This window comes from Malaya genurostris, chromosome 3, assembly GCF_030247185.1.
Source record: "Malaya genurostris strain Urasoe2022 chromosome 3, Malgen_1.1, whole genome shotgun sequence".
Classification (NCBI taxonomy): Eukaryota; Metazoa; Arthropoda; class Insecta; order Diptera; family Culicidae; genus Malaya; species Malaya genurostris.
Window position 1 is genome coordinate 144,304,293 of NC_080572.1, and position 25,080 is coordinate 144,329,372.

Sequence of the window (25,080 nt, forward strand, 5' to 3'; positions counted from 1 at the left end):
TTTTCAGACTTAGATTCCGCATGGTAATACCTATCCAACAAGCCATAGATTGTTAAAATCCGTACATTTTCAACGGAGATATCGAAATTTTTGTATAAACGACTTTTCCCCCTTTTCCAGCAGTAGGAGTTTTGAGCGCTATATGATAGAGCAATGCTTGGGAGCAACGTGAAACGCGATATTTTATACTGTTACATACAATTGTTTCTAAGTACCAAAAAGACTGTGTACAGCATCTTTTTTATGACATTTTGCCTCGGACCGATTTTAGCACGGTTCATTTTTGGCAACATAATCGATCGAACATGGCATATTTAAAGATGATATCAGCATTTTCGAGTTGAAAGTAATTTCATAACTATATTCATTTAAACTACTTACAGCAATAAATGCTGGAAGAACATAACTTCCATATACCATACGACTCACTTTGTCGAGATCAGCAAATGCGTGTGTGACAAATAATTTCACTCAATTTTCTCGGAGATGGCTTAACCGTCTTCTACAAACTCAGAATTATATGAAAAGTAGTATACTCCCAAACAAGGTTCCTGAATTACGTTTGGATCCGACTTCTGATTGCGGAACCAACAGGATATGTGAAACGAAATTAAAATAATGCAATTCATTTTTCTCGTAGATGGCTGAACCGATCTAAGATTCAAATGAAATCTAATCATCTATGATTGAAATGAGATGTCTTAAAATCCTATAAAACATCTTACTTTTTAGTCAGATCCGACTACTGGTTTAGGAGATACAGGGTGATTAGTATAAAAATGTCCATTTTACGTAAATTAATCAGGTTTATCGGGTTTTTAGATTTGGATAGTCGATTACCAAATAAATTTATTTCAGTTTACGCGGTATTCGTTTTTGGATTCGGAATGTACCCCCAATTTTATTTCGCACTACAATTTCTCATAGATGTCTACATACTCCTCAGGTGAATTTAACTGATTTCGGCTACACCGGCTTTAGAATTCCGGTTCCAGTATCGAATCGTTTCTCAAAGCTAAATCATTTTCTCAAAATGGCCAAATCGAACTTCAAAAACAAAAGTTTAAATTAAAGGACTTAAGGTCCCATACAAAATTGGTGCATTTTATCCGATTCTGGAATTACAGATGATGAGTTTTTAAAATTCATACCGATATAGAAGATGTAAATTGTTTGGCGTATTAATTGATGGCCATTCGAATCATTTTGGGTTATGCTAGTTCCTGAATACCGGCTCTGGAAGTACCATAAATAATGACGAAAAACTCTAAAGTGGAACTTACTTCGACACCTCATGCAATGTTCAAACGATTGTCACACGTTAAGATTGAAATTCGATACGATTTGCAGTTTCGACATTACAGGGTAATGAGTGATTCAAATCTCAATTTGCCGTTTGAAGCGACTATAATTAAAATAATGACATGAGAACTAAAATACCTAAGAATATCCATGCAAAAAACACATGCGGATTGATAAAAAAAGGTATCATCTCACTGCTAGATGGATTAATCACGTTTTTCAAACTCAATTGTACAGATTTATAGATTTTTTTTAAAAAAAGGAAAGAATAAAATAATTTCGTTCGTCTAAGCTCTCTTTGGTAGTAGTGACGAGATGAGAGTTTTGTAATCAATCGACGAATCACAAATTGATCTAAAGATCTTTAAATGGTGTTGATAGTTTAAGTTGAGCGCTGAAGTCCTACATCAACTCACCAAGCCAACATTTTGAAAGTATATAAAATTGAAATTGTGTTTTGTTGATTCCGATTGATGATGAAAATTTAAGAGCATTTAATGTCGTCGTTATAGAATGATATGAATATTGAGCACTCATTCATTTTCTCATTGTAAACCATAAATTTTTGGAATAACATTACCTCAACAAATTTTCATTATTAATATTTCGATTTTATAGTGGATACAGATTTTTCATTCTGGGTAATACAGATTTTCTATGAAAATATCTGGAATCTCTGATCGATACATTGAAGTATCGCAGTATCGATATCCATCCCAAGAAATTGGCATTTTGTTTTGAGCGTGTATATTATTACTTCAGATATGTCTGTACACAAACGATTTTATCTTTTAAAAGATATTGATGGATACAGTCCAGACACACTTGACCTTCATCAGGATAAGGAGGCAAAAGAATACTGGTTCAACTGCTTCTATAAACTCGTGTTGAAATTTGAGCAGCAAGCTGCTAAAAGCCAGAATTTTGATCCTACCGCTGTAGAACGTGCTGCTAAGTTTAGAGAACACTATTTGGCAAAACTAGAACAACTTAAGCAAGATGATTGCAGTTTGTAAGTAATGATCATTTGAGTATTGTGCCTTATGCGATATGTGACTTTTTCTAGAAGTAGGCCACTATCTATTCGAAATTTATTAGAACTCAATGAATCAACCCTTAGAATGTTTGGCTTTGATGATCCATGGAAGGAACAAAAACTGATAGAGAATTCAGGGTCAATTAAAAAACTTAATGCTCGACTTCATCACTTAGATCAACTGGAAAACTCGACTGTGAAATGGATCGAGATTGTGAAAGGCGTGTTGGCAGGTAGCTTTAATCATAATAACATATATCGGGTCGGATGAAAAACTGGTCGGTTATGCTTCCTTCTTGTTCAGTTGTTCGGGGGAACGGATTAGACTGACCTCAGACGCTGACACATGGTTCGATTTGCAATCCATCCAGAATGTTTTTCTGGCTCGAGAGGCGAATTACTCTTAGAACAAAACCCATATTTAAACAAATTAAATTGATGTAAGAATGGTATATTTTTCTATTAGTTTTGCAAAACCAGTGATGCATCAGTAATAATTAGGCTTTTTATTATGACAGCTTTGAAGTAGGGATGGGTATCGATACTGCGATACTTCAAGGTATCGATACTTAAGCCTAAAGTATCGATTTTTTAGGATCGATATCGTGCAAAGTGGTATCGCGTGGTATCGATATTTTCATGGTCGATACCTGTCGATACTAGCTTAAAGTAAACATTATCTAGATCCCACTCTAATAGTCAATCAAAGAGCAACCAGCGACACCAAAAGCGCCCATTCTGTCTGGCAACCAAAGAAATGTCCAAAGAAAAGTATACAACTCTTAGTAAGATCATTCCCATTGTTCGAATGATTTCTGATGTAAGTATGTATCGAAGTTCTGTAAGAGCATATAATTTAAAATAATCGACCTAACTATTAAAACATATAATTTGAATGAAGTTTTTTTTAACAGAAACCAGGTACCAAGAACTTGCAACCCTCTGCATACATGGGAATCGATTTGCCATCAGTTTTCTCATTAATATCAATTAGCAAAAAAATACTTCAGTATTGGGGACCTCAGTACCATCCGTACGCCTATTTTCATTAGCCAGTAGGATAATGTACGACAAAAGTTGTCGTTTTACGTCTTTCACTTTCACTTTCAATGAGTGTTCTTATCCAGTTTGGATAACGAATTTTGGTTTTCATAGAAGAAACAGACTCAATCAACTAAGAAGTGAGATACCGTTTTTAATAACTCCGCAAGCGCGAACTTGTTTGATAAAACTCATCTATATTTCGTTGGAAAGGTATTCTCGCGAGGTATTGAAATATAAAAAAGAGTTCTTGATCAATTGCAAAAGATATTCTCAAATAACTGAAATTGTTTGTAACTCAAAAGGTGAACAAAGGATCTCAAAACCAATCAACAGCGTTTTGGATCTTTGGGGAGGTCATTATTTGAAGACTAGTTTAATCAAAATCGGCCTAGCTTGCATTTTCGATCGATACCGATACCGATAATAAGTATCGATACTTCTTCCTATAGTATCGATACAGATACCTGAAATTACAAAACGGTATCGCGATATCAAGTATCGATACTTTACCTCTCGATACCCATCCCTACTTTGAAGGCTTCGTGCTTATTGACTCGTGGTTCTTTTTGTTCTACCAGTTTGAAACTCACCAACAGAGATGCCAGGTAAAAATTTCAAATATCTGCAGACAGGGTCTGTAAATCTGAAAAAAAATCTGCAGTCAGCAAGTATGTCTTGCTGGCACCAATTTCTCTATAAAGTATGACAGGCAAAACTGACTTGGCGAGCAAAAAACACCAAAAGGTCGCGGAAATTGCAAAAGTCTGTAAATATAGACGAAAGTCTGCGAGAATTTCAAAAGTCTGCACAACAAAAAATGTCTGCTGCACTATACCTGCAGATTTACAGACAAATCTGCAGACCTGGCATCTCTGCTCACCAACTTAACCCAAAGCAGAGATGCCAGATATTTTCATAGATAATCTGTATTGCTTTGCGGAAAAATCTGTATTTATCTGCACAACAAAAAATGTCTGCTGCACTATACCCCCAATCTGCAGATTTACAGACAAATCTGCAGACCTGGCATCTCTGCTCACCAACTTTACCCAAAGCAGAGATGCCAGATATTTTCATAGAAAATCTGTATTGCTTTGCGGAAAAATCTGTATTTATCTGTATTCACTAATAAAATGAATTTTCTACAATAAAATAATGCTATGATGTTATTTCAATATATTATGATTAAAGAATAACAGATTTAATGAGCATTCATTTTTCATATCTTCTTAAGTCATTCTTAAGTCATTCATTAAGTTTGTTTACAATTCATCGACGAAATTTAATAGTTTAAAAATGTTGACTTCATGAGTTCAGGTCATACAACTCTCAGTCTGACAAAGTTTCATGATGTCATGACTTCTTTTAATATCAGTTCAAATTGGTTTCAAATTATACATGTAGTCCGTTGATCGATAAATTTTTATCTCGTCACTGCAATCAAATACTAATAGATACATTTAGGAGTTTTTGTTGGTTTGTGCAGAAACTGTGAACTGCCTTAAGCACTGACGCGAAATAATAGAAACTAAATATGTGCTATTTGCACAAACCAACAACACCCCTAAATGTTCACATTTTGCGACGGCCAGTATTAAGCCGTCACTCGCTTACGCCTGAGACGTCAGAAATAATATGGCACTTGTACAATATTGAAACGTAATGAGTTTCTCAATTTTCACTATGGTTGATAAAAAGACGTCTGCTATAGTTCACGGTTCACGAAAAAGTGAAGTTTTCTTTAATGCTCCTGTATACTCAGTTCACAGTATATAATGTTATGTATTTACATGTTCGAAAATAGGTACATTTAATAAAATAGTGGGAAATACAAGATGTTTTCGAGAGGGTGGACACTTCAGTCGCCGCCCTTTAAATGTTAAGTTATATATAAATGAAAGCTTATTCTATAAATTTATACAATGAAAAAGGTTTACAATATTCAGTGAAACAAATTATGGTTAATATCTCGAAAGATATAAAATTCTATCATCCGTAAATAAATTCCGAGTCGGCTTTTCGATGGCGAATTCTTTTTGAACGCCGTAGACACACGTCCGGCAAGTTTGCCGTGTTCGCGTTTCGCTTTCTGTTCCCGGCCTTTGCCTGAACCTCAGAGAATCCCCTGAATGGTTCTTCGTCCGTGCTGTATCCAGCTTGCGTTGTCTCGTCTCCTGGGTCGTCTTCTTGAGCGCCGGGCATGACCCACACGTTTGACCTCGGCTGTGAATCGTTCTGGCACCAACTTTTAAGCCATTGTTTTGACGTTTCCAATTGCTATCTGCAATGTATTAATAGAGAATCGTTTTAAGAATATAGCTTTTATCCATCTGTTGGGTAAGTTTGGGTTATGGTTTTTGTACCATATTAAATCTCCCTCGGTCAGATTATTCAACCAATCATGTGATTGTTTGTAATGTTTTAACGAATCATCTTCGTTAACTTCATCATTAGGGATGGTTCTTCGTCCGTGCTGTATCCAGCTTGCGTTGTCTCGTCTCCTGGGTCGTCTTCTTGAGCGCCGGGCATGACCCACACGTTTGACCTCGGCTGTGAATCGTTCTGGCACCAACTTTTAAGCCATTGTTTTGACGTTTCCAATTGCTATCTGGAATGTATTAATAAAGAATCGTTTTAAGAATATAGCTTTTATCCATCTGTTGGGTAAGTTTGGGTTATGGTTTTTGTACCATATTAAATCTCCCTCGGTCAGATTATTCAACCAATCATGTGATTGTTTGTAATGTTTTAACGAATCATCTTCGTTAACTTCATCATTAGGGATGGTTCTTCGTCCGTGCTGTATCCAGCTTGCGTTGTCTCGTCTCCTGGGTCGTCTTCTTGAGCGCCGGGCATGACCCACACGTTTGACCTCGGCTGTGAATCGTTCTGGCACCAACTTTTAAGCCATTGTTTTGACGTTTCCAATTGCTATCTGGAATGTATTAATAGAGAATCGTTTTAAGAATATAGCTTTTATCCATCTGTTGGGTAAGTTTGGGTTATGGTTTTTGTACCATATTAAATCTCCCTCGGTCAGATTATTCAACCAATCATGTGATTGTTTGTAATGTTTTAACGAATCATCTTCGTTAACTTCATCATTAGGGATGTTTGGTACTAACAAATGTCGTTTATAAGACTTTTTTGGATTTAATAAATCCAAGATTGTCTTAGGTTTAAAACAAAAAACTCTTTCACTGGGAAGTTGCCCGTGACTTGTCACAATATTGTTCCTATAATTCATAAGAAATAAATTAATCTGATCCTCCAACTCAACTTCAACCAATTCTGGTTCTAATAAAAACTTTTTCAGTACATCTTTTGTTGTCCTTACCAGCCTTTCGGCTTGTCCATTACTAGATGGATTATAAGGAGGACTTTTTAGAACCTTAATTCCCTGTTTTACAAGAAAGGTCGTAAAAGAGAATGAGTTGAATGGTGGACCCCCGTCCGACACTAAAACGTCAGGTAAACCAAATCTAGCAAAATAAGCTACCAATTTCTTTATTACTTTTGCACAATCCGTGCCTTTCCTCATCCATTCAATTTCTAACCACTTTGAATAAGAATCTACAATTAATAAAAATGTGTGTTGAGAAAAATGGAAGAAGTCAATATGGATTACACTGAAGGGTCTTGTAGTTGGTGTCCAATTAGACAAAATCTTTGTTTTTGGAACCACCCTCATGCTACTGCATACCTCACAAGTAGCAACATACTGTTCAATATCTTTATTTATCCCGAGCCAATAAACCTGTCTTCTTGCCAATTGTTTCATCTTAACTACTCCTGCGTGATTGGCGTGCAAAAGCCTAAGTATCCCGCTTTGCATTTGCTGTGGAATCACCACCCTGTCTCGATACAATATGCATCCATCTATAATTTCCAAATCATTATGATTGGCGAAAACGTCCATAAAGCGTTTGTCTAACTTTTGCGGCCATCCTTCACGCAGAAACTTCATTATCTGTTGTAAAAACAGGTCGTCATTTGTCCCTTTGGCAATCATGACAAAATCGATTGGAAAATCGTTACTAAAGTTTATACTTTTTACAAATTCATTATCTAGTTCATTAGGGACTTCCTGCTCCAATGGGAACCGCGAACAAAAATCCGCATTGCCCATTTGGGAAGAAGGTCTGTAACGAATTTCGAAGTTATAAATTGAAAGTTCCAGTATGTATCTTTGCAGCCTCGTAACAAATATAGAATTCTTGCCCTCTTTACCGAACATCCCTATTAATGGCTTATGGTCGGTATAAACTACAAACCTTTGTCCGTACAAATATTTGTGGAATTTTTTAATTGTGCAAACTAGTGCCAAAGAGTCCAAATGAAGAATTGGGTATCTTTTTTGCGCGTCATTTAACGTAAAAGATGTAAAACTTATAGGTTTTTCTTGCCCATCTACTAGGTGTGCAATAACACCACCCAGACCATAGCCTGATGCATCTGTAACTACTATTATTTCTTTCTTTGGGTCATAAAACTCTAAAATATTGGCAGAAATCAAAGATTGTTTACTATCATGAAAAGCTTTCTGACAATTGTCATCCCAAATGAACTTAACATTCTTTCTCAATAAATTGTACAGGTAAAATAGCTTGGAAGACATATGAGATACAAATCTGTTGTAATAATTTATTAATCCTAAATAGGATTTTAGTTCATTAACATTTTGAGGCACCTTTGCTTTCTGAATTGTAGAAAGTTTTTCAGGACTGGGCAAAAAACCATTTCCCCCAATAATGTGTCCAAGATAGTTTAATTCAGAAACAAAAAATTTACATTTCTCTAGATTTACCTTAATTTTTGCATTTGCAAGCCTTTCCAATACTAAAAACAATTTATAGCGACAATCGTCCAGGTCTTTACCTGCTATTAAAACATCATCAAGATAAACGAAAACACCTTCAATTCCGCCTAAAATCTGCTCCATTATTTGCTGGAAAATCGCAGCACTTGAAGAGGTCCCTTGTGGCAGACGATTATATGTGTATAGACCTTTAATTGTGTTGATGACCATATATTTTTTTGATCTTTCAGTTAAGGCAACTTGAGTATATGCTCCCTGAAGATCAAGAGAGCAAAATACTCTGCTATTTGCCAATTTAGCAAATAAATCACTCGCCACAGGCAAAGGGTAAGTATTTGGTATTAATGCTTTATTCATCGACACTTTACAGTCTATAACTAGTCTTATTTGACCATTCTTTTTAATTACTACAATAACTGGCGAAGCCCACTCACTGGTCTTTACCGGAGTTATCACATTTTCTTTTTCTAATTTCTCTAGGTATAATAAAACATCATCTCTTAGCCTGAAGGGAACATCATAGGCTTTTTTGAAAATTGGCGCTTCATTTTTCAAAACTAAATCCGCCTCAAACCCTTTGATGGGTGTGGAGAAATCTTTTTTGAAAACGGCAGAAAACTTATCTTTGATTTCTTTCACTATATTACCATTTGGCTCATACGTTTTATATACTTGCTCATCTGTTGTAACATTTGAAAACCATTGCCTCCACTTAGGATAAAAAATATCCAACCAATTTCTGCCAAACAAGGGCGTAAATTTGAAATCTGTATCTAAAACAAATAGTTTCAAATTAATTTCCAATCCATTAAGTTTAACCAAAACTTTTGTTTCCCCCTCAATTTTGAGTTTTGAACCATTTACTACAAGTAAATTTTTGTTGCATTTGCTTAATTGTTTTTTGAATAAATAAAAATATTGGCTTTTGCCCATAATAGAAACAGTAGAACCGCAGTCAATTTCCATATTGATCAGTTGATCATCTAACCAAACATTAATCAAACAAGGTTCACTTACATTACTCATTGACGCAACACACATACACTGTAATTCACCTGCATTCCAATCGTCGTCGCTGTCATCGTCAGTTAAAGTGGTCGTCATCCTACCCATCAAGGTGTTCAGCTGCTTCTCCGCACTCGTACCAGGTTTCGCTATATCCACAAACTTTACCGCATCTCTTTTCATATTTTTCAATCTAAAACATTTCTTTTTTATGTGCCCTTTTGTCCCACAAAAGTCACAGACTACATTCGAAAAATCAGGTCTGCGTCTATCATTGTTGTAACGGTTGTTGTTGTAGTTTGTTTTTCGTGTGTTTGGTCTAGATTCGTGATTCTGTCTCATGTTGTTCTGTGTGTACGTGTTTGGTCTATCTCTACCATAAGGCTGAAACCCTAATCGTTCTTTAATAGGTTTTTTCACTAAATTAATCTTTTCAAGAGTGTTTTGATTTTGTGCTCTGTTGTAAATGTTCATCAGTTGTTCCATACGCAAACCAGAAGAGGTTGGTTGTTTGTTATTTAACGTCTTGGCATTACTTTTCGCAATGTTCCAAGTCGTAATAAACTTATCCATCGACTCAAGTGTGAGATTTTCTTCATTTAGAAGTCTTTGCTTTAAAGCTTCATCGCTTAAACCCGCTAAAATTCTGTCCTGGATGGCGATATCTTTAAACGCCCCGAATCCACAAAACTCAGCTTGTAATTTAACTGCTAAGACAAAGTCTTCTGCAGATTCATCAGGCTGCTGAACACGGTGGCTAAATCTATAGCGCTGTACCGAATCCGGTTCTGTCTTATCAAATCTTTGTTTTAATTTATTAACCATTTCAGTGTAGCCCACTGTTGTCAAAGTACCGTTTTGAAAAACTAGCTTTAGTTGAGAATATACGTACGGCCCACATAAATTCATGAAGTGTGACTTTCTTTGTACCTCAGTCACTTCATTAGCAACAAAGGTAAATTCTAGGCGATCAGCCCAGTCAGAAAATGACGTACCTTTTCTGTATGGCTCAATACTTGTAGCCAAATGTCCGTTGAATTGTGCCATTTAAAAAACTTTTATTTAAAATCCGAAATAATTCAAATAAAAAACCAATTCAATAATTTAGGAACACAATAATACAAATGTTTGAAAATAAATGAAAAGGAAGTACATAAAAACAAGAAATCACTATAAGTTACTTTTTTTTAAATTAGTGAAACACTCACTTAAAAATGAATTTGAAAAAAAAGACTCACTCGTATCGATGCTATTATGTGTTTTTAAACGTGTATGGCCTTTGCCTTAATTTCGACAGTTGTCGGGTTTACTTATCAGATTAATTTTATTTGCAACAAATCCTTCAACACTCAGGACTTACTAAAAATATATCAAATTTTACTTCAAATCAGGACTTACTAAAAATATATCAAATTTTACTTCAAATCAGGACTTACTAAAAATATATAGAGAAAACACTCTTAGTATTGCGTAAAAAAAAACAATTGATTAATATAACAATAGCTTTTGAAAATCATCAAAAGAACCAATTTCATGAACCCTGAAACAAAAGAAAATCAATCGTATTGTTAGATACACAAATTTCACATGCAGCAGTAGCTGTAATTTTTATACACATATCAATTATTTCTTTAATTTTTTCTTACCAACTTTCCCTTTGGAAATTTTCTGGTAAACCAGCTCCGAAATAGTACAGCGAAAAAAAAATTTTTTTCACCTCTACTTACACGTCTTGGTTAAAACTTGCGTCGTCCAATTTCACGATGGCGTCGTTTCACAAATTTTCTTTCCTCGAAGCTATTGTCCTCACGTGATGGCCAATGGCGTATATGACGCCGGTCAGATTTTATCGATGGCGTCTCAATTAAATGATGGCGTCTGCGAGCGTCGTTATCCTTCTTTCGACAATTGTACCCAACAATCGCCTAACGTGCCAATTTCGTAGAAATTATAGATGTACAGCTTCAAATAACGGTATTCAACCTCCACTCGCGAGCACAGAAAACTCCAAAAGAATACTTTTCCTCGTCGCCAATTAAAACGTAATGAGTTTCTCAATTTTCACTATGGTTGATAAAAAGACGTCTGCTATAGTTCACGGTTCACGAAAAAGTGAAGTTTTCTTTAATGCTCCTGTATACTCAGTTCACAGTATATAATGTTATGTATTTACATGTTCGAAAATAGGTACAACTAATAAAATAGTGGGAAATACAAGATGTTTTCGAGAGGGTGGACACTTCAAATATCATTTGAGGATTGCATAAATAGTGCCAACTTTACGTATGCTTATAGATTGATCTGCTAGGCGCGAGATGGCAGTTAAATTTGAACTGCTTTAAGCACTGACAAGCCGAAGACGAAACGCGAAGAAATAGAAACTAATAGATAGCTAAGGCGAAATAGTTTATTTTTTCTTTCTTACGTTTTTGTAAAATCTGTATAAAATTTAGAAAATCTGTATAATATCTGTACTCTGTATCAAATCTGTATACGTATTTAAAAATCTGTATAATACAGATAAATCTGTATAAATGGCATCTCTGACCCAAAGACATATTAACAAGATACCCAGCGGTTTACCAAAAGTGACTGTTTGTATCAAGTCAGGCACTAAAACCCGAGCAACCAAAATTTGTTTGGTGTTTGGAATTAGACGATTCTCGCGCCATCTGCGTGTCACATTTTGAAACCGTCAAGTTAGGCACAAAAATATTTTGGTGCTTGAATGACCGTCAAGTTAGGCACCAAAATTTAGGCATACAAAAGAAATAGAATTCCTTAAGGAACCACTTTCGATCAAAGCTGCAGAGACCCACAGAGTTATATACAATTAGATTCAACTTGACAAGATCGGAAAAAAATCTATGTGTGTATGTGCATGTGCACAGACCCTGTCAGCTTGGAGCGAAATCAATCTTCAGTTCAACAACGCCATCACACGGCATCACATTCAACATATCATGTCAATTGTATGGGTGCGCAGCCATGCTATTTTGGCGCGCACGAATTTGACATTTCTCTCCCCTACTTCTATGTATGAGATTCGATGCGGACTCACCTGAGGGCGACGTGCTCGCAAAAAAGGATGTTGCCAATGATTTGTTCGGGAAATGTGAGAGCTGGATATCTTGTTAATATGATGTCTTTGATGTGCATCTTTAGAAGAGTTTTCTCCGCACAATTTTCTCAGAGATGACAAACGGTTTTCAACTTGCAACAGAGATCTCTATTAGCATAAGGAATTGAATGAACGTATTTTTCCATGACTTCATATGAAATTTTTCAAAATGTACTATGCTGTACTAGTACCAGAACCAGTGTACATTTTCGTCGATAACTTTTGATCGACCCGATAAATTTCGATTAAAATTGCAACACAATTTCGATTAATGTTGGCGATGAAGAAAAAAAGGGTGTTTCTGCTTTGTGAAAACTTTAATGGTAGATTTACAAATTTCTAAAAGAGTGAGAATAATATAAAGTGGGTTCATGTTCAATAATAAAGGTGACTTACTGTAGAGTGCCTATAACCAGAGTGACGACATCTCATCCGTAATTTTGGCAACAATTCAAAACATTCCATTAGCTTTAGATTGAATTGACAGGTCGTTTGCTCGTTTGGAACTGGGAGCTGTCATTCCAAACGAACAGCTGTCGCCACTCTGATTATAGTCACTCTAACTTACTGCAGTGTCTTTCAGCTACCGACCAACAATTTATCAAAGAAACGGTCTGGAACTCGATACTTAAACCTTCAGAAAGAACGAATTTTACTTTTTTTAGCATTAGATTGATCAATTTTACAAATTAAGGTAAAACTTTTAAGTTTTAATTCACGCGATTAGGCTAAGTTTTAACTTTGCTGTTTTTTGTTGCAAATCCTAAATAGTATTAATTTTAGATATAATTCACTGCACAGTTGTATAATGAATTCTTACCAATATAACGTTATTCTAAAAAGCGATTATATGTAGCTTTAGTTAGAATAATCAATGAATTTTTAAGTAATTTTTCCAGACGTGCACTTTTTCTTATATGTTTATCTTCTTCTGGTATTTCTGTTTACTCATCTCGGCTGCCAGTTCAAATAGGTCGGTAGGTCGAATGGTGTGTTTAACTTCAGTGGTTGTCTCGACGGGGAATTCCGTTCGCGGTACAAGAACTCTCGCTGTTAGACGTCGCGCATGTAACACTCCCTCCTTCAATGCGCTTAGGCTTCGTCTGAGCAGCATTCCCATTTACGTCATCGTCTAATACGGCGAGTTTAACGGCTGGTCGCTCGAAGATACCGTGAGCTGTTTGCACTGTAGCCATTTTCACCTGGGCGTCCGGAGCTACTTTGGTGGCTATTATACGTCCTTTGGGCCAGCTATTGCAAGGTAGCCTCGTGTCGACGATTATTACGATGTCGTTGATCTCGATTGGCTTCACTTTCGTAAACCATTTCGTTCTGCGAGTTATAGTGGGAAGGTAGTCATGGATCCACTGTTTCCAGAACTGGTTTGCCATTGCCTGTGATAAGCGCCAACTTTGCTTCAACGCCAACGGATTATCATTGAAGCAAGTCCACGGAAGCAACCCATTGGACGTTCCGGTTATGAAGTGGTTGGGTGTTAGTACTGGAGATTGATCGTCATCGAGAGGGATATCTGTCAATGGTCTCGAGTTAACGATATATTCCACCTCTATCAGCATATTTCTCAAAGTTTCATCATTTGGTAAGTGGCTTGGAAGCAGTTTGTTCAAGTTTTGTTTGACCGTTTGAATAAGTCTTTCCCATGTACCTCCTATATGTGGCGATAAAGGAGGGATAAAACTCCACGTTGTGTGTGGTGTCGTAAACTCTGCCACAATTTTATCATGATTCAACTCCTCTAAAGCCATTTTAAGTTCTTTGTTTGCACCCACAAAGTTTGTCCCACGATCGCTGTATATGGTAATTGGAATTCCCCTCCTAGCGATTACGTTGCGTAGAGCCATTATGCAGGAGTCAGCTGTTAGCGAGTGAGCGACTTCTGAATGGATGGCACGTACAGTAAGACAAGTGACTAGAACACCCCAGCGCTTTTCTGTGCGACAACCGATACGTACTATCATTGGGCCGAAGTAATCCACCCCCAAGTGACAGAAAGGACGACTGTAGGCAGCTAAACGTGCTGGAGGTAAATCGCTCATCATAAGTGCGTCTAGACGAGAGAGTTCGTTCTTGCAGAGTTGACATTCATTTCGCACTGATTTGTAAACAACCTTTAATCGAGGAATGTAGTAGCGTTGCTTCAGCTCGTTTATTATTGTCGCATGGTTTCGATGCAGTAGTTTTCTATGGACGTCCATCACTATGAGCTTGGTTACGCTGTGTTTCCGTGGAAGTACAACCGGATCAGCGACAGATCTATCAATGAATTTGCAACTATTAGCTCGCCCACGATTCCTTAGAAAGCCGTTTTCGTCCAGAAATAGATATAAGTCATAAAGAGGACTAGTTTCGCTGATTTTCGATGGTGATTGTTCCTGTTGACTTACGGACGTGATGGAGACTTCTCGGTTGTACGTGCTTCGTTGAGCAGTCCGGTACAGGTAGGCCTCGGCTTCAACTAACTCGTCTCGTGTGAGTGGTCCGCCGGTTATAGGGATCCTTCGTGTGGTACATTGGAAGTTCCTAACGACTCTCATTACGTATGCTGTTGTTCTCAGAAGAGTTGACCATTGGCTAAACCTATCTACATCAATAATTGATTCTTGGACCTTCAGATGAATTTGAAGGTGCGGTCGAAGTTCGGTGCCGGTGACTCCAACTGACGATAATTTCGCTGGCCATTCTTCCTTGCAATTCCAGAGAAAATCGGATCCACGAAACCACCTACTAGTGCTACTGAGATCTGGAATGGTTTCCCATTTGGTTCCTTCATCCGCAACATTAAGTTTCGTTGATATCCAACACCAATCTTGAATGTTCGTCGTTTCTAATATTTCGCTTATTCGTGCTCCCACGTACTGACTATAGCGTTGATGATCCGATTGAATCCAGCACAAGACATCTCTGGAATCTGTCCAGAAGAAGCGTTTCTGGATGTTTTAGAAAGAGACCGTTGGATTGTGCCTGCTAGTCTCACTCCGATGACACTGCCTGCAATTCTGATCGCGGAATTGAGAGGAATTTTAGCGGTGAAACTCTTGTTTTTGCTCCGGTGAGGGCGCATTCTACAGTGTTTCCTTCCTCGAAACGGAGATAGATAACTGCTGCAAATCCATTTTCGCTTGCATCTACAAAGGTGTGCATTTCAACGATATTACTTTCATTTGCCGTTGTTGCGATGCGATAGCATCGAGGAATTTTAGATCCGCAACTCGAGGAAGCGCATGCTGCCATTTGAGCCATTTCTCAAACTGTTTATCATGGATTTGCTCATCCCAGTCGACTGATGCTCTCCATATCTCTTGAAGAAGCGATCGTAGAAACATTGTAAACTGGCTGATCAAGCCGAGCGGGTCGAAAATCATCATGAGGGTCCGTACAACTTCACGCTTTGTAGGACATTTTGTTCTAGCCAGCACATCGGGGTCGTGTCGTGTGTATAATTTGTACGTGAAGCAGTCTGCCGATGTATCCCACCACATGCCGAGAACCTTTTCTGTAGTTCCAATCTGCCCGATATTCATGGTTTTCTCACCGTTCAGCCCGGTTACGATCCTCGATGAGTTTGACACCCAATTTCTCATTTCAAATCCTCCAGACCTATGGATCATTTTTACATTGGTTGCCAACTGTATCGCCTTCTCCTCACTTTCTGCACTGATCAGCATATCATCAACGTAATGCTGATGAATGATCACATCTACGGCATCTGGGTAATCGTGCTCGTAGCGTTTCGCATGCATATTCTTTACATATGGCGCAATGCTTGGCGAGCAGCACGCTCCGAATTACAGCACTTGCATGACATACGTGCTTGGATTTGTGTCTGTTTCCTTCTCCTTTCATAAAAAATGCTGACAAAAAAATGCTGGCCTCATCAGGATTTGATGATACATTTCCCGAATGTCTCCGGAAACCGCCATACGAAACTCACGAAAACGAATCAGCACTGTCAGAAGGTCAGGTCCTTTCAGAAGTACGGAGTTCAAAGATACTCCATAAGATTTTGCGGCTGCGTCCCAGACGAGTCTCGTCTTGCCAGGTTTGTTGGGATTTACTACCGGAAACATAGGAAGATACCATACATGGCTTTGCGAGGTCGTGAGTTCTTCGACAGTGAGTTTTCTGATGTAACCTTTTACGAGATAGTCACTGATAGTTGAATTAATCACTTGAGCTAGATCACGATCTTTCAACAACCGCCGATTGAGGCATTCCCAGCGTCTCAATGCCATTGTTTTATTGTCAGGAAGCCTAACGCTTTCGTATTTCCATAAGAGTCCAGATTCATATCTTCCATTCATGCGCCTGGTTAATGTTTCCAGCAGCTCGCCTGCCCTTTGATCTTCGTAAGATAGTAAGAGTTTATTCGGTTTACTAACTCCGAGCCCTTCCAACGAGAAGTACTGTTTCATAGTCTCGTTCAGGTCCTCATCTGCCTTACCTCTACATTGGCATAGTTGTGCGGTGTGATGATTTATGTAACCATAAGTAGCCTTCGTTTTGCAGTAGCCGTAAACGGTCCATCCTAGTCTAGTCTTAACGGCTATTGGTTCATAACGCGTTCCTTCACGACATTTCCTAATGTTACTCAAACTTGCGTGATCCAATCCAATAAGAATGCGAGGACTAATTTCTCGATATGACTCTATAGGTAGGTCAACCAAATAGCGGTATTTTTGCTTCATTTCTGGTACTATCAGCGTCTGCGGTCGAAGCTGTAGGTTTCCAACAGTATGTACGTTGGACAGCGGGAATTTCTTAGAAGGATTTGCTATACTTGAGATCTGGCAGGTCACCTTCTGCGAAACGTCTTCCGTTCTTGTAGTACCACCAGTCCATCGCAAGCACAACGTTTTTTCGGGTCCTTTCACTCCTAGTTCATCAGCTAAACTTTGTTCCATTACCGTCGTCCAGGAAAGTGTAGGCACGCAGTGTCTTCGATGGGCCATGCAGAAATACCGGAATAATTCGAAGTAAGACTTCAGACTGTCCCTGGTGGACGTTACAGCTCGTATTTGCCTGTTGACTTCTCCCAGATTGTGCGGTATCTGTCGTCGAAATGGAAATTTTATCGATGGATGACTTTCTATCGCTGTGCAGGAAAGAGCAACCATTTACTCCACATGCCTTATTTTGCTTACACGGGACGTAGTGTTTTCGTAAACATTTTCGACACACTTTGAACTCTCGTGTGACCGCCCATCTGGAGTCGCTACTGAGTTCATTGAATCGTTTACACTGGCCCAAGTTTGAACAACTCCCTTTGCAAAAAACGCATACTTTCATAAGCTCTTTCGACCCCGGGCATCTACTGTTATCCTGCGAGTTTAATGGTTTATTCGAAGGTGAAGTGTCCTCCCTAGAGTGAACGTTCAGGTAACTGTCTTTCTTGCCAACTCTTGAACGGTTTTCGCTGCCGATGAAAATCGAAACAGAGCTAGCGTCTTCTGCGATTGAACGTATCCACGAATTCCAACAGATTGGGAGTAGGATTGTTACGAGAATGTTTCGCCCAATCCAACTTTAGCGTCGGTGGTAATCTTTCCATTAATTCATACTTCAAGGGTGCGTTGTACATGAAGTCCTTAATTTCGCATGCTTCGACCGTTGCTACGAGATTCTCGACGTTAAGCGCAAAATGGATTACAGTATCCAGCTTCTCTATACTCGGTGGAGGGAGCGCTCGAATTTTTCTGGCGATTCCTTGGATAATAGCTTCGGGTCTTCCGTATAGCATCTTCAGAGTTTGCATTACCCCATGCATATTCGAAGGATGCAACAAGCGACATTTCACAGCTACCAATGCCTTGCCTTCTAGGCATTTACGCAGTCTGAGCATATTCGTGAATCCGCAAAGTTGAGTAGAAGAGTTAAATATCAAGTAGAAAAGTGGCCAGTCCTCCGTATTTCCACCAAAGTTCGGAAGATCTTTCGACACAGCCTGTCTAGCGGCTAACTGGCTTCGATTTAGCGAATACACCATTTCTCCATCTTCATTCGATACGGCTGGTTCAGTTACTCTCGATAGTGTCTGACGGACCGGCGTCGATCCTTGTCTGGGGATGAAATCTAAGCCGCCAGTGAACGTTCCGGTTTCTCTCGGGTTTGTAGAATAGTGATGTGATTCGGTACGATTGTACAGATACTGAATGTATGGATCCGGCTCTGTAAATTGGTTCGAGACTCCGGGCCTCGTAGACCCGCATCTCCCTGTTCCAGTGAAGGTCACTCTTGGTTCGACATTTTGTCTCGAATTGCCAGCGTTTCTATGCTTTAGATAATTCTGGAGATTAACACAGTTATGAACTGGTCTTTGTGAGTAGTTTCGACCTTGGCCTTCCCCGCCAATAAGCCCTTTCGGTAGCTCTGCATGTAACCCAGGATGATTATGACTTTCTTGCTGATGACTTGTCTCGGGATCTTCCTCTGGATATAAATCGACGAGTCCCGAGTCGTTGCCGTGTATTCCCGTATCTTCCATCCATTGCTGCACCTTTGACATGTTGTCTGCAAAGGATTCCAAATCGCTAGCTACAGAAGATTTCTCGCTTTCCAGGTCCTGCAATAGTATTTCCGTTCCAAATACTGCATCTGGATTACTCTCTCTTCTTCCAGTCTTTTCAACAGCAATTCGGTTTTCCTTCTGGAACCACTACTTTTGCTTGTAGTACCAGACGATCTTAACGGAACAACAGCGTTGGGGGTGGATTATCTAGTATTTGAACATTTGTTAATCTTCGATTCACAGGTTCACTAGTTAGATGTATCATCGCACTGGGGGTTTGAACATTCGTCACATTTGCACTTATCACTTTTGCACATCCCGGACACGACCAGCTTACTTCGGCAACTGACTCACTCACGTCGACGCAACTGAAATGGTACCAACTATCACATAAATCGCATTGTACCATGTTATCGTTATCGAAATTTTCGCATAATTTACAACTACTGACTCTATTTTCGCGAACGCGGGGGCGTAGGTTACGCGTGACAACTACATCATCACTTTATTCTTATTATTCGCACTATTTTGCGCCTTTTGTAATTTAGGAACTGTACCAGTTCTGTAACTATCCGTTCTACTAGTGGTTACCTGTTGGCTAGGAAGGGAAACAACTGCGACCTTCGAATGGGACTCGCTTTGAAGCTGGATTACCTGACGATATTGCCTCTACCTGACCTGTCAAACTTGGTTTAGAAGCTTTCTCCATTTGTCGTACTGTACTGTACTGTCGTACTGTACTGTACTGTCGTACTGTACTGTACTGTCGTACTGTACTGTACTATCGTACTGTACTGTACTGTCGTACTGTACTGTCGTACTGTACTGTACTGTCGTACTGTACTGTACTATCGTACTGTACTGTACTGTCGTACTGTACTGTACTGTCGTACTGTACTGTACTGTCGTACTGTACTGTACTGTCGTACTGTACTGTACTGTCGTACTGTACTGTACTGTCGTACTGTACTGTACTGTCGTACTGTACTGTACTGTCGTACTGTACTGTACTGTCGTACTGTACTGTACTGTCGTACTGTACTGTACTGTCGTACTGTACTGTCGTACTGTACTGTACTTTTTTTTAGCATTAGATTGATCAACTTTACAAATTTTACCTTAACTTTTAAGTTTTAATTCACGCGATTAGGTTAAGTTTTAACTTTGCTATTTTTAGTTGCAAATCCTAAATAGTATTAATTTTAGATATAATTCACTGCACAGTTGTATAATTAATTCTTACCAATATAACGTCATTCTACATAGCGATTATATGTAGCTATATAGTTAGAATAACCAATAAATATTTAATAAATAGTTAGAATACTCAATAAATTTTTAAGTAATTTTTCCAGACTTAAGAACGTGCACTTTTTCTTATACGTTTATCTTCTTCTGGTATTTCTGTTTACTCATCTCTGCTGCCAGTTCATATAGGAGAGTAGGTCGAATGGTGTGTTTAACTTCCGTGGTTGTCTCGACGGGGAATTCCGTTCGCGGTACAAGAACTCTCGCTGTTAGACGTCGCGCATGTAACAATTAGTATAAGGAATCGATTGAACGTATTGCCAAAAGTACCTTTTTCTATGACCATATGATTTGTTTTCAAAATGTAGTATGGCGGCGCCGAATACATTCACGACATTGTATTGTACGCACCTTAAGGATAAAATAACCTTGACTTCAGTCAAGTGGAAACGTTTCGCTCACGAGATAGTAAGACAACAGCTCGAATAAAATTATCGATTTTATTAAATGTAAATATATTTGTTTTATTCGCTCCGGATCCGTGGCTTCCACATTGGTGACATTGACGAGATTTTTTTAATTCGTGAACCGGAATTGTGTTTTTACACACAAAAAACTGATATTCCGTATAGAAAATTCACGATACTCCATTTTGTGAAAATAAACATAGCTCAAGTTTCGGGATCCGGAGATCCCTTGGACGGATTGGACGTACCTTTTCCTTTGTCACGAGATGCACACGTTACCGCAGCAATTTCTGTAAAATTACCGGAGTTTTGGAAAACGGAGCCGCTCATGTGGTTTGCCCAGGTTGAAGCTTAATTTTCGTTTGCTAAGATTCAGAGCGACCTAAACAAATTTTATCACATTATTGCTAAGGTAGATCATACAGTTTTGCGGCATATTTCCGATATAGTCGCAAATTCTCCTGCACAGGATGAATACGAACTGTAAAAAATCGACTAATCTCCTGCGTCTAATTCCTGCGATCTTGGTGATATGCGTCCGACTCATCTGCTAGCTAAGATGCAGGAGCTGACTACAAATCTAAACGTAAATGACGAGTTAATGAGAATGTTGTTCATGCAACGGATGCCAACGGGCATACGTGCAGTTTTTGCGATTTGTGAGAGTAAACTTGATCAGCTAGCTACAATGGCTGATAAGATGGTCTGGTCCTCAGATAGCCATCGCCTCTCTTCCTGCTGCTACTACAAATATACAAGATCTGGAAACCCAAATTGCTGCACTATCCAGCGAAGTGCGACGATTGAGAACGGTGGAAAATGGAAATCGGTCCCGTTCTTCATCACGTCGCCGTAACGACTTACAGTATTCGCAGGACATCATCGTAAATTTCGAGAGGCCGCACAACAATGTCGATTTCCGTGCCGGTATTCGAAACCAAAAAACTGAAATCCTTCTCATCCCAAACTGCGGGGGTGACCGTTGTGTTTAAGCTGGTACAGCGAAATTCTTTATTATATGGCTAGATGTTCTCGCTGGAAGACGCCGGGTCCTCAATACCCATGTTGGCCTTCTTAACAGCAGTTATATGAAAGCTATCTGATAATCAAATTTGGATCTACTGTTAGTCTACTCGTACACATTGGTAATGTCTTGAACTAATGGTGGCTTCACATATACATACATATCAAATCATCATCATCTTTTCGGACTGGTGGTTATGTTTACAAGCAAAAATTGGGGCACAACGAGTGACTGGTTGGTGTGGATTTTGGTCCGGCGGCATCATTGGTCCATTTTGCTTCGAAAATTATGAAGGAGCCGCCGTAACCGTCAATGGTGTGTGCTACGGTGCCATGTTGAATGATTTTTCAACTAAATGGAAAAGAAAGACATTGATGATGTTTGGTTTCAACAGAATGGCGCTACGTGCCACACAACCAACGACACGAACAATCTTTGAAAATCGAAAAGTTAAACCATAGCTCAGGTGTTCACATTCAAATATCTCGGGGTCTGGTTCGACTCCAAAGGCACTCGAGGATGTCACATTAGGTATCTGAAACAAAAATGCCAACGGATAATCAACTTTCTTCATACAATAACCGGATCATGGTCGGGTGCCCACCTAGGAGACCTGATCAGACTGTAACAAACAAGGAGCTTTATCTGGACGGTTTTGTTTTATATTCTTAGTCTGGGTACCATCGCATTGTTCAATTCCGGGCAATGAAAAGGCAGACTAATTGACTAAGGTGAGCGCATTAGAAGATGATAATTATGAAAGACCAATCTGCTTCAATGAATATTTTATTATTACTCGACAGAAAACTCTCGAAAGTTGGCAAACTTTATGGAGCAATGGCGAGCTTGGACGATGGCTACACTCCATTATCCCATATCAACGAAACCTTGGGCCCGAAGTAGACCGCCTGAGGTTCCGGTTCGGGATGTGTTGGCGAGTCGGGATAGTTCATATATGCTTCTCATATACCAGTACCTCAAACACCTTAATATACAAGTATAATCTGTTATATCTTGCTCATAAAGTTCTCCCTATTCATCGACGAGTTCTCAACTGTGGCTAAGAATATTTTTCACCTACAGGTTCGACAATAACACCCGCTCGAGCTTCCCGATCCCTCGTCGCTGTTCACTAACTTCATTGGAACTAACAAGATCTGAATACGATTTACTTTACTATGGGGCGGCTTTTAAAAATTATCCCTGTACAAGAATGTACAGAACTTTATCGCGAATATCTCTTGATGTACTTAATCCAGCAACATATTTTTTTCTATAAGCTATCGGAAATATGATCAGGAATTTGTGATTAAATTTTCAACAACGGGAGATATTCATAAATAACTGAAAAACAAAGTTTTCTAAAACGTTCGCAAAATGGGAAAAATTCATCACGCTTGCTTGCCGTTTTCGCACCAGGACGACGGTTTTGAGGTAGTCGGGCACATATCAGTTTCGACTATCTACTGGACGAGTATGAAAGTTAAACTTTGATTGAAAATCGTTCATTTCGTTTAGTGCATCAGAGGGAACTGGATGTCGAGGTAAGATTTTCCCACCAACATCAGTAAGAACAAACCAATGAAACTTTTTGCGTGGTACAAAACCTCAAACGATCAGGTTGCAGAGCCAGTTTCCTTTCAAAGAAGATCGATTACACCATCCTGCTGCTGGTCGTTTGCATTAGAGCAAAATATAACGAAAAATGGTCAACAATGGGGAACATCATGCAAAATCGGCCATTCTAATGGCTTTAAATGTTATCTAAAGAACTATAAAGATTGCTTCTCTGCATATCGGAAATTAAAATCAAAGCCACAAATTAATCCCGTGCAGCATTTTGATAGTTGCTTTCACTGAAATATTATCAAATCCGAAATGGAATAATCGACATCAAAATTCTGTATGTTGCTATTTAGACCCATAATTGTATACCCAAAGAATTATGCGAAATTTCACTTCACTATACTATACTATACGGCTCATTTTTCAACCAGTTGTAGAAACTGATTTGTTTTTGAGATGAGCAATTCCAGAAATGCTTAGCAGATCATCAGACTCGACCTTCTCCGATTTAGATGAAGCTTTGCACATGGCTTCAGTATGGCAAACCATGGAGAGGGTAATCCGACTCACGACTGATTTTTAAAAAGGGGGAATGTATTTTCGCATTTCACAAAAATTGCCATTTTCAAATCGTTGTAACTCGGAAACCGTTAATTATACTATTGTAGGGGTTCAATTGGGCACTCTAAAAAAAATACACTGAAATTTTTTTGGTTTTTCTCTCTCAATAATTACAAAATAATCCGAAAAAGTTAAACAAAAAAATCAGAGTTTTTAATTTTTTTTCGATATTATTTATTTTAAAGCTGTTATTAAAACCTACAGATTGATGGCTATCCCATCCATGCCTTTTGAAAAATGAAGAAGTTACAGCTAAAACAGTTTACGGGTGCATACAAATGATCAAGTTCTTCTTGTTGAAATTCGGAAACCATTCATCGTATAAAAATGGCGTCTAGAAAGAAGTTGTATGGAATCAATAGAGCACTCTAAAAAATATAGACCGAAAAAAAATTGATTTTTTTCTCAATAATTTCAAAATGAACCAAAAAAATTATATTAAAAAAAAATCAGGGTTTCGATTTTTTTTGCTAATTTTTATTTTAACGCTCTTATTAAAACCTACAGATTGATGGCTATCCCATCCGTGTCTTTTGAAAAATGAAGAAGTTACAGCTAAAACAATTTACAGATATATTCAAAATTTCAAGCTCTCGTTGAAAAATAATCATTTACACAATAGAACTAGCGTAACTACGGCAAAACGAATAAACACAATTTGAACTGCTCTGCACTGATGAGTCAAAGACGAAACGTAAAAATAATTAAAACGGTTATGTGCCCTAGTACAAAATTTGGCTAACTCCTAAATGACCATACCTGCATCGGCCAGAAATAGTCGAAAACACGTTTTCGTTTGGCACGTCAGAAAAGACATTGCACTCCGTTGCAAAACAAAAAGTGTTCTGTAAGTAGCAGAAACTTTACGTCTGCTTAGCGGTTCAAATTGAACTGCCGAGTTTAGCACTAAGCAGTTCAATCTGCACTGATGAGTCAAAGACGAAACGTAAAAATAATAAAAACGGTTATGTGCCCTAGCACAAAATTTGGCTAACCCCTAAATGAATAAACACATGTAGAATCAAAGAGGTGTGCCAGTTGACTACCTAATGTTTACAACCAACGTACGTACCGGCGAATTGCTTACCTAAATTCTACCTGTTTTACATATAATTAGCTATGCATCGTAGAACAGATATTAGTTTATAACAAATCTCTTTCGAAACAGTTATAATACTACAGTATGGTTTTCTCAAAGTGTTGTAAACCTTTTCCTGGTTTTGTGTGTTCCGGAAAATTTTTCCACTTAACAGAAACCATAATTGGAAAATCAGAAGCTCAAAAGTGCAAGGTTAAATTGA

General features: G+C 38.4%; 1 protein-coding gene and 2 long non-coding RNA genes across 5 annotated transcripts in view; 2 read left to right on the forward strand and 1 right to left on the reverse strand.

Moving 5' to 3' along the window:
• The first annotated feature begins 2,051 nt into the window (after positions 1-2,051).
• LOC131439087 (4'-phosphopantetheine phosphatase) overlaps positions 2,052-25,080 on the forward strand; it is a 74,973-nt gene continuing 51,944 nt past the window's right edge. Inside the window, exons 1-2 of one of the 2 annotated variants that reach the window (XM_058609694.1) lie at positions 2,052-2,314; positions 2,369-2,571. In XM_058609694.1, the coding sequence (XP_058465677.1) occupies positions 2,067-2,314; positions 2,369-2,571 (451 nt within the window). In that variant the 5' untranslated portion in view covers positions 2,052-2,066. The remainder of the gene's footprint in view (positions 2,315-2,368; positions 2,572-25,080) is intronic. The other variant, XM_058609695.1, reaches the window with a different exon arrangement.
• LOC131439088 (uncharacterized) lies at positions 4,975-11,582 on the reverse strand. Of its 2 annotated transcripts, none has more exons than XR_009231058.1 (4): positions 10,934-11,582; positions 6,073-6,317; positions 5,746-5,990; positions 4,975-5,663 (listed from the first exon to the last, which is right to left on the reverse strand). It is a non-coding gene; the product is annotated as an uncharacterized LOC131439088 (long non-coding RNA). The 2 variants fall into 2 exon arrangements; XR_009231057.1 differs by lacking the exon at positions 10,934-11,582 and adding an exon at positions 6,400-6,709.
• LOC131439089 (uncharacterized) overlaps positions 8,442-25,080 on the forward strand; it is a 66,681-nt gene continuing 50,042 nt past the window's right edge. Inside the window, exon 1 of the long non-coding RNA XR_009231059.1 lies at positions 8,442-8,528. This is a non-coding gene — a long non-coding RNA (uncharacterized LOC131439089). The remainder of the gene's footprint in view (positions 8,529-25,080) is intronic.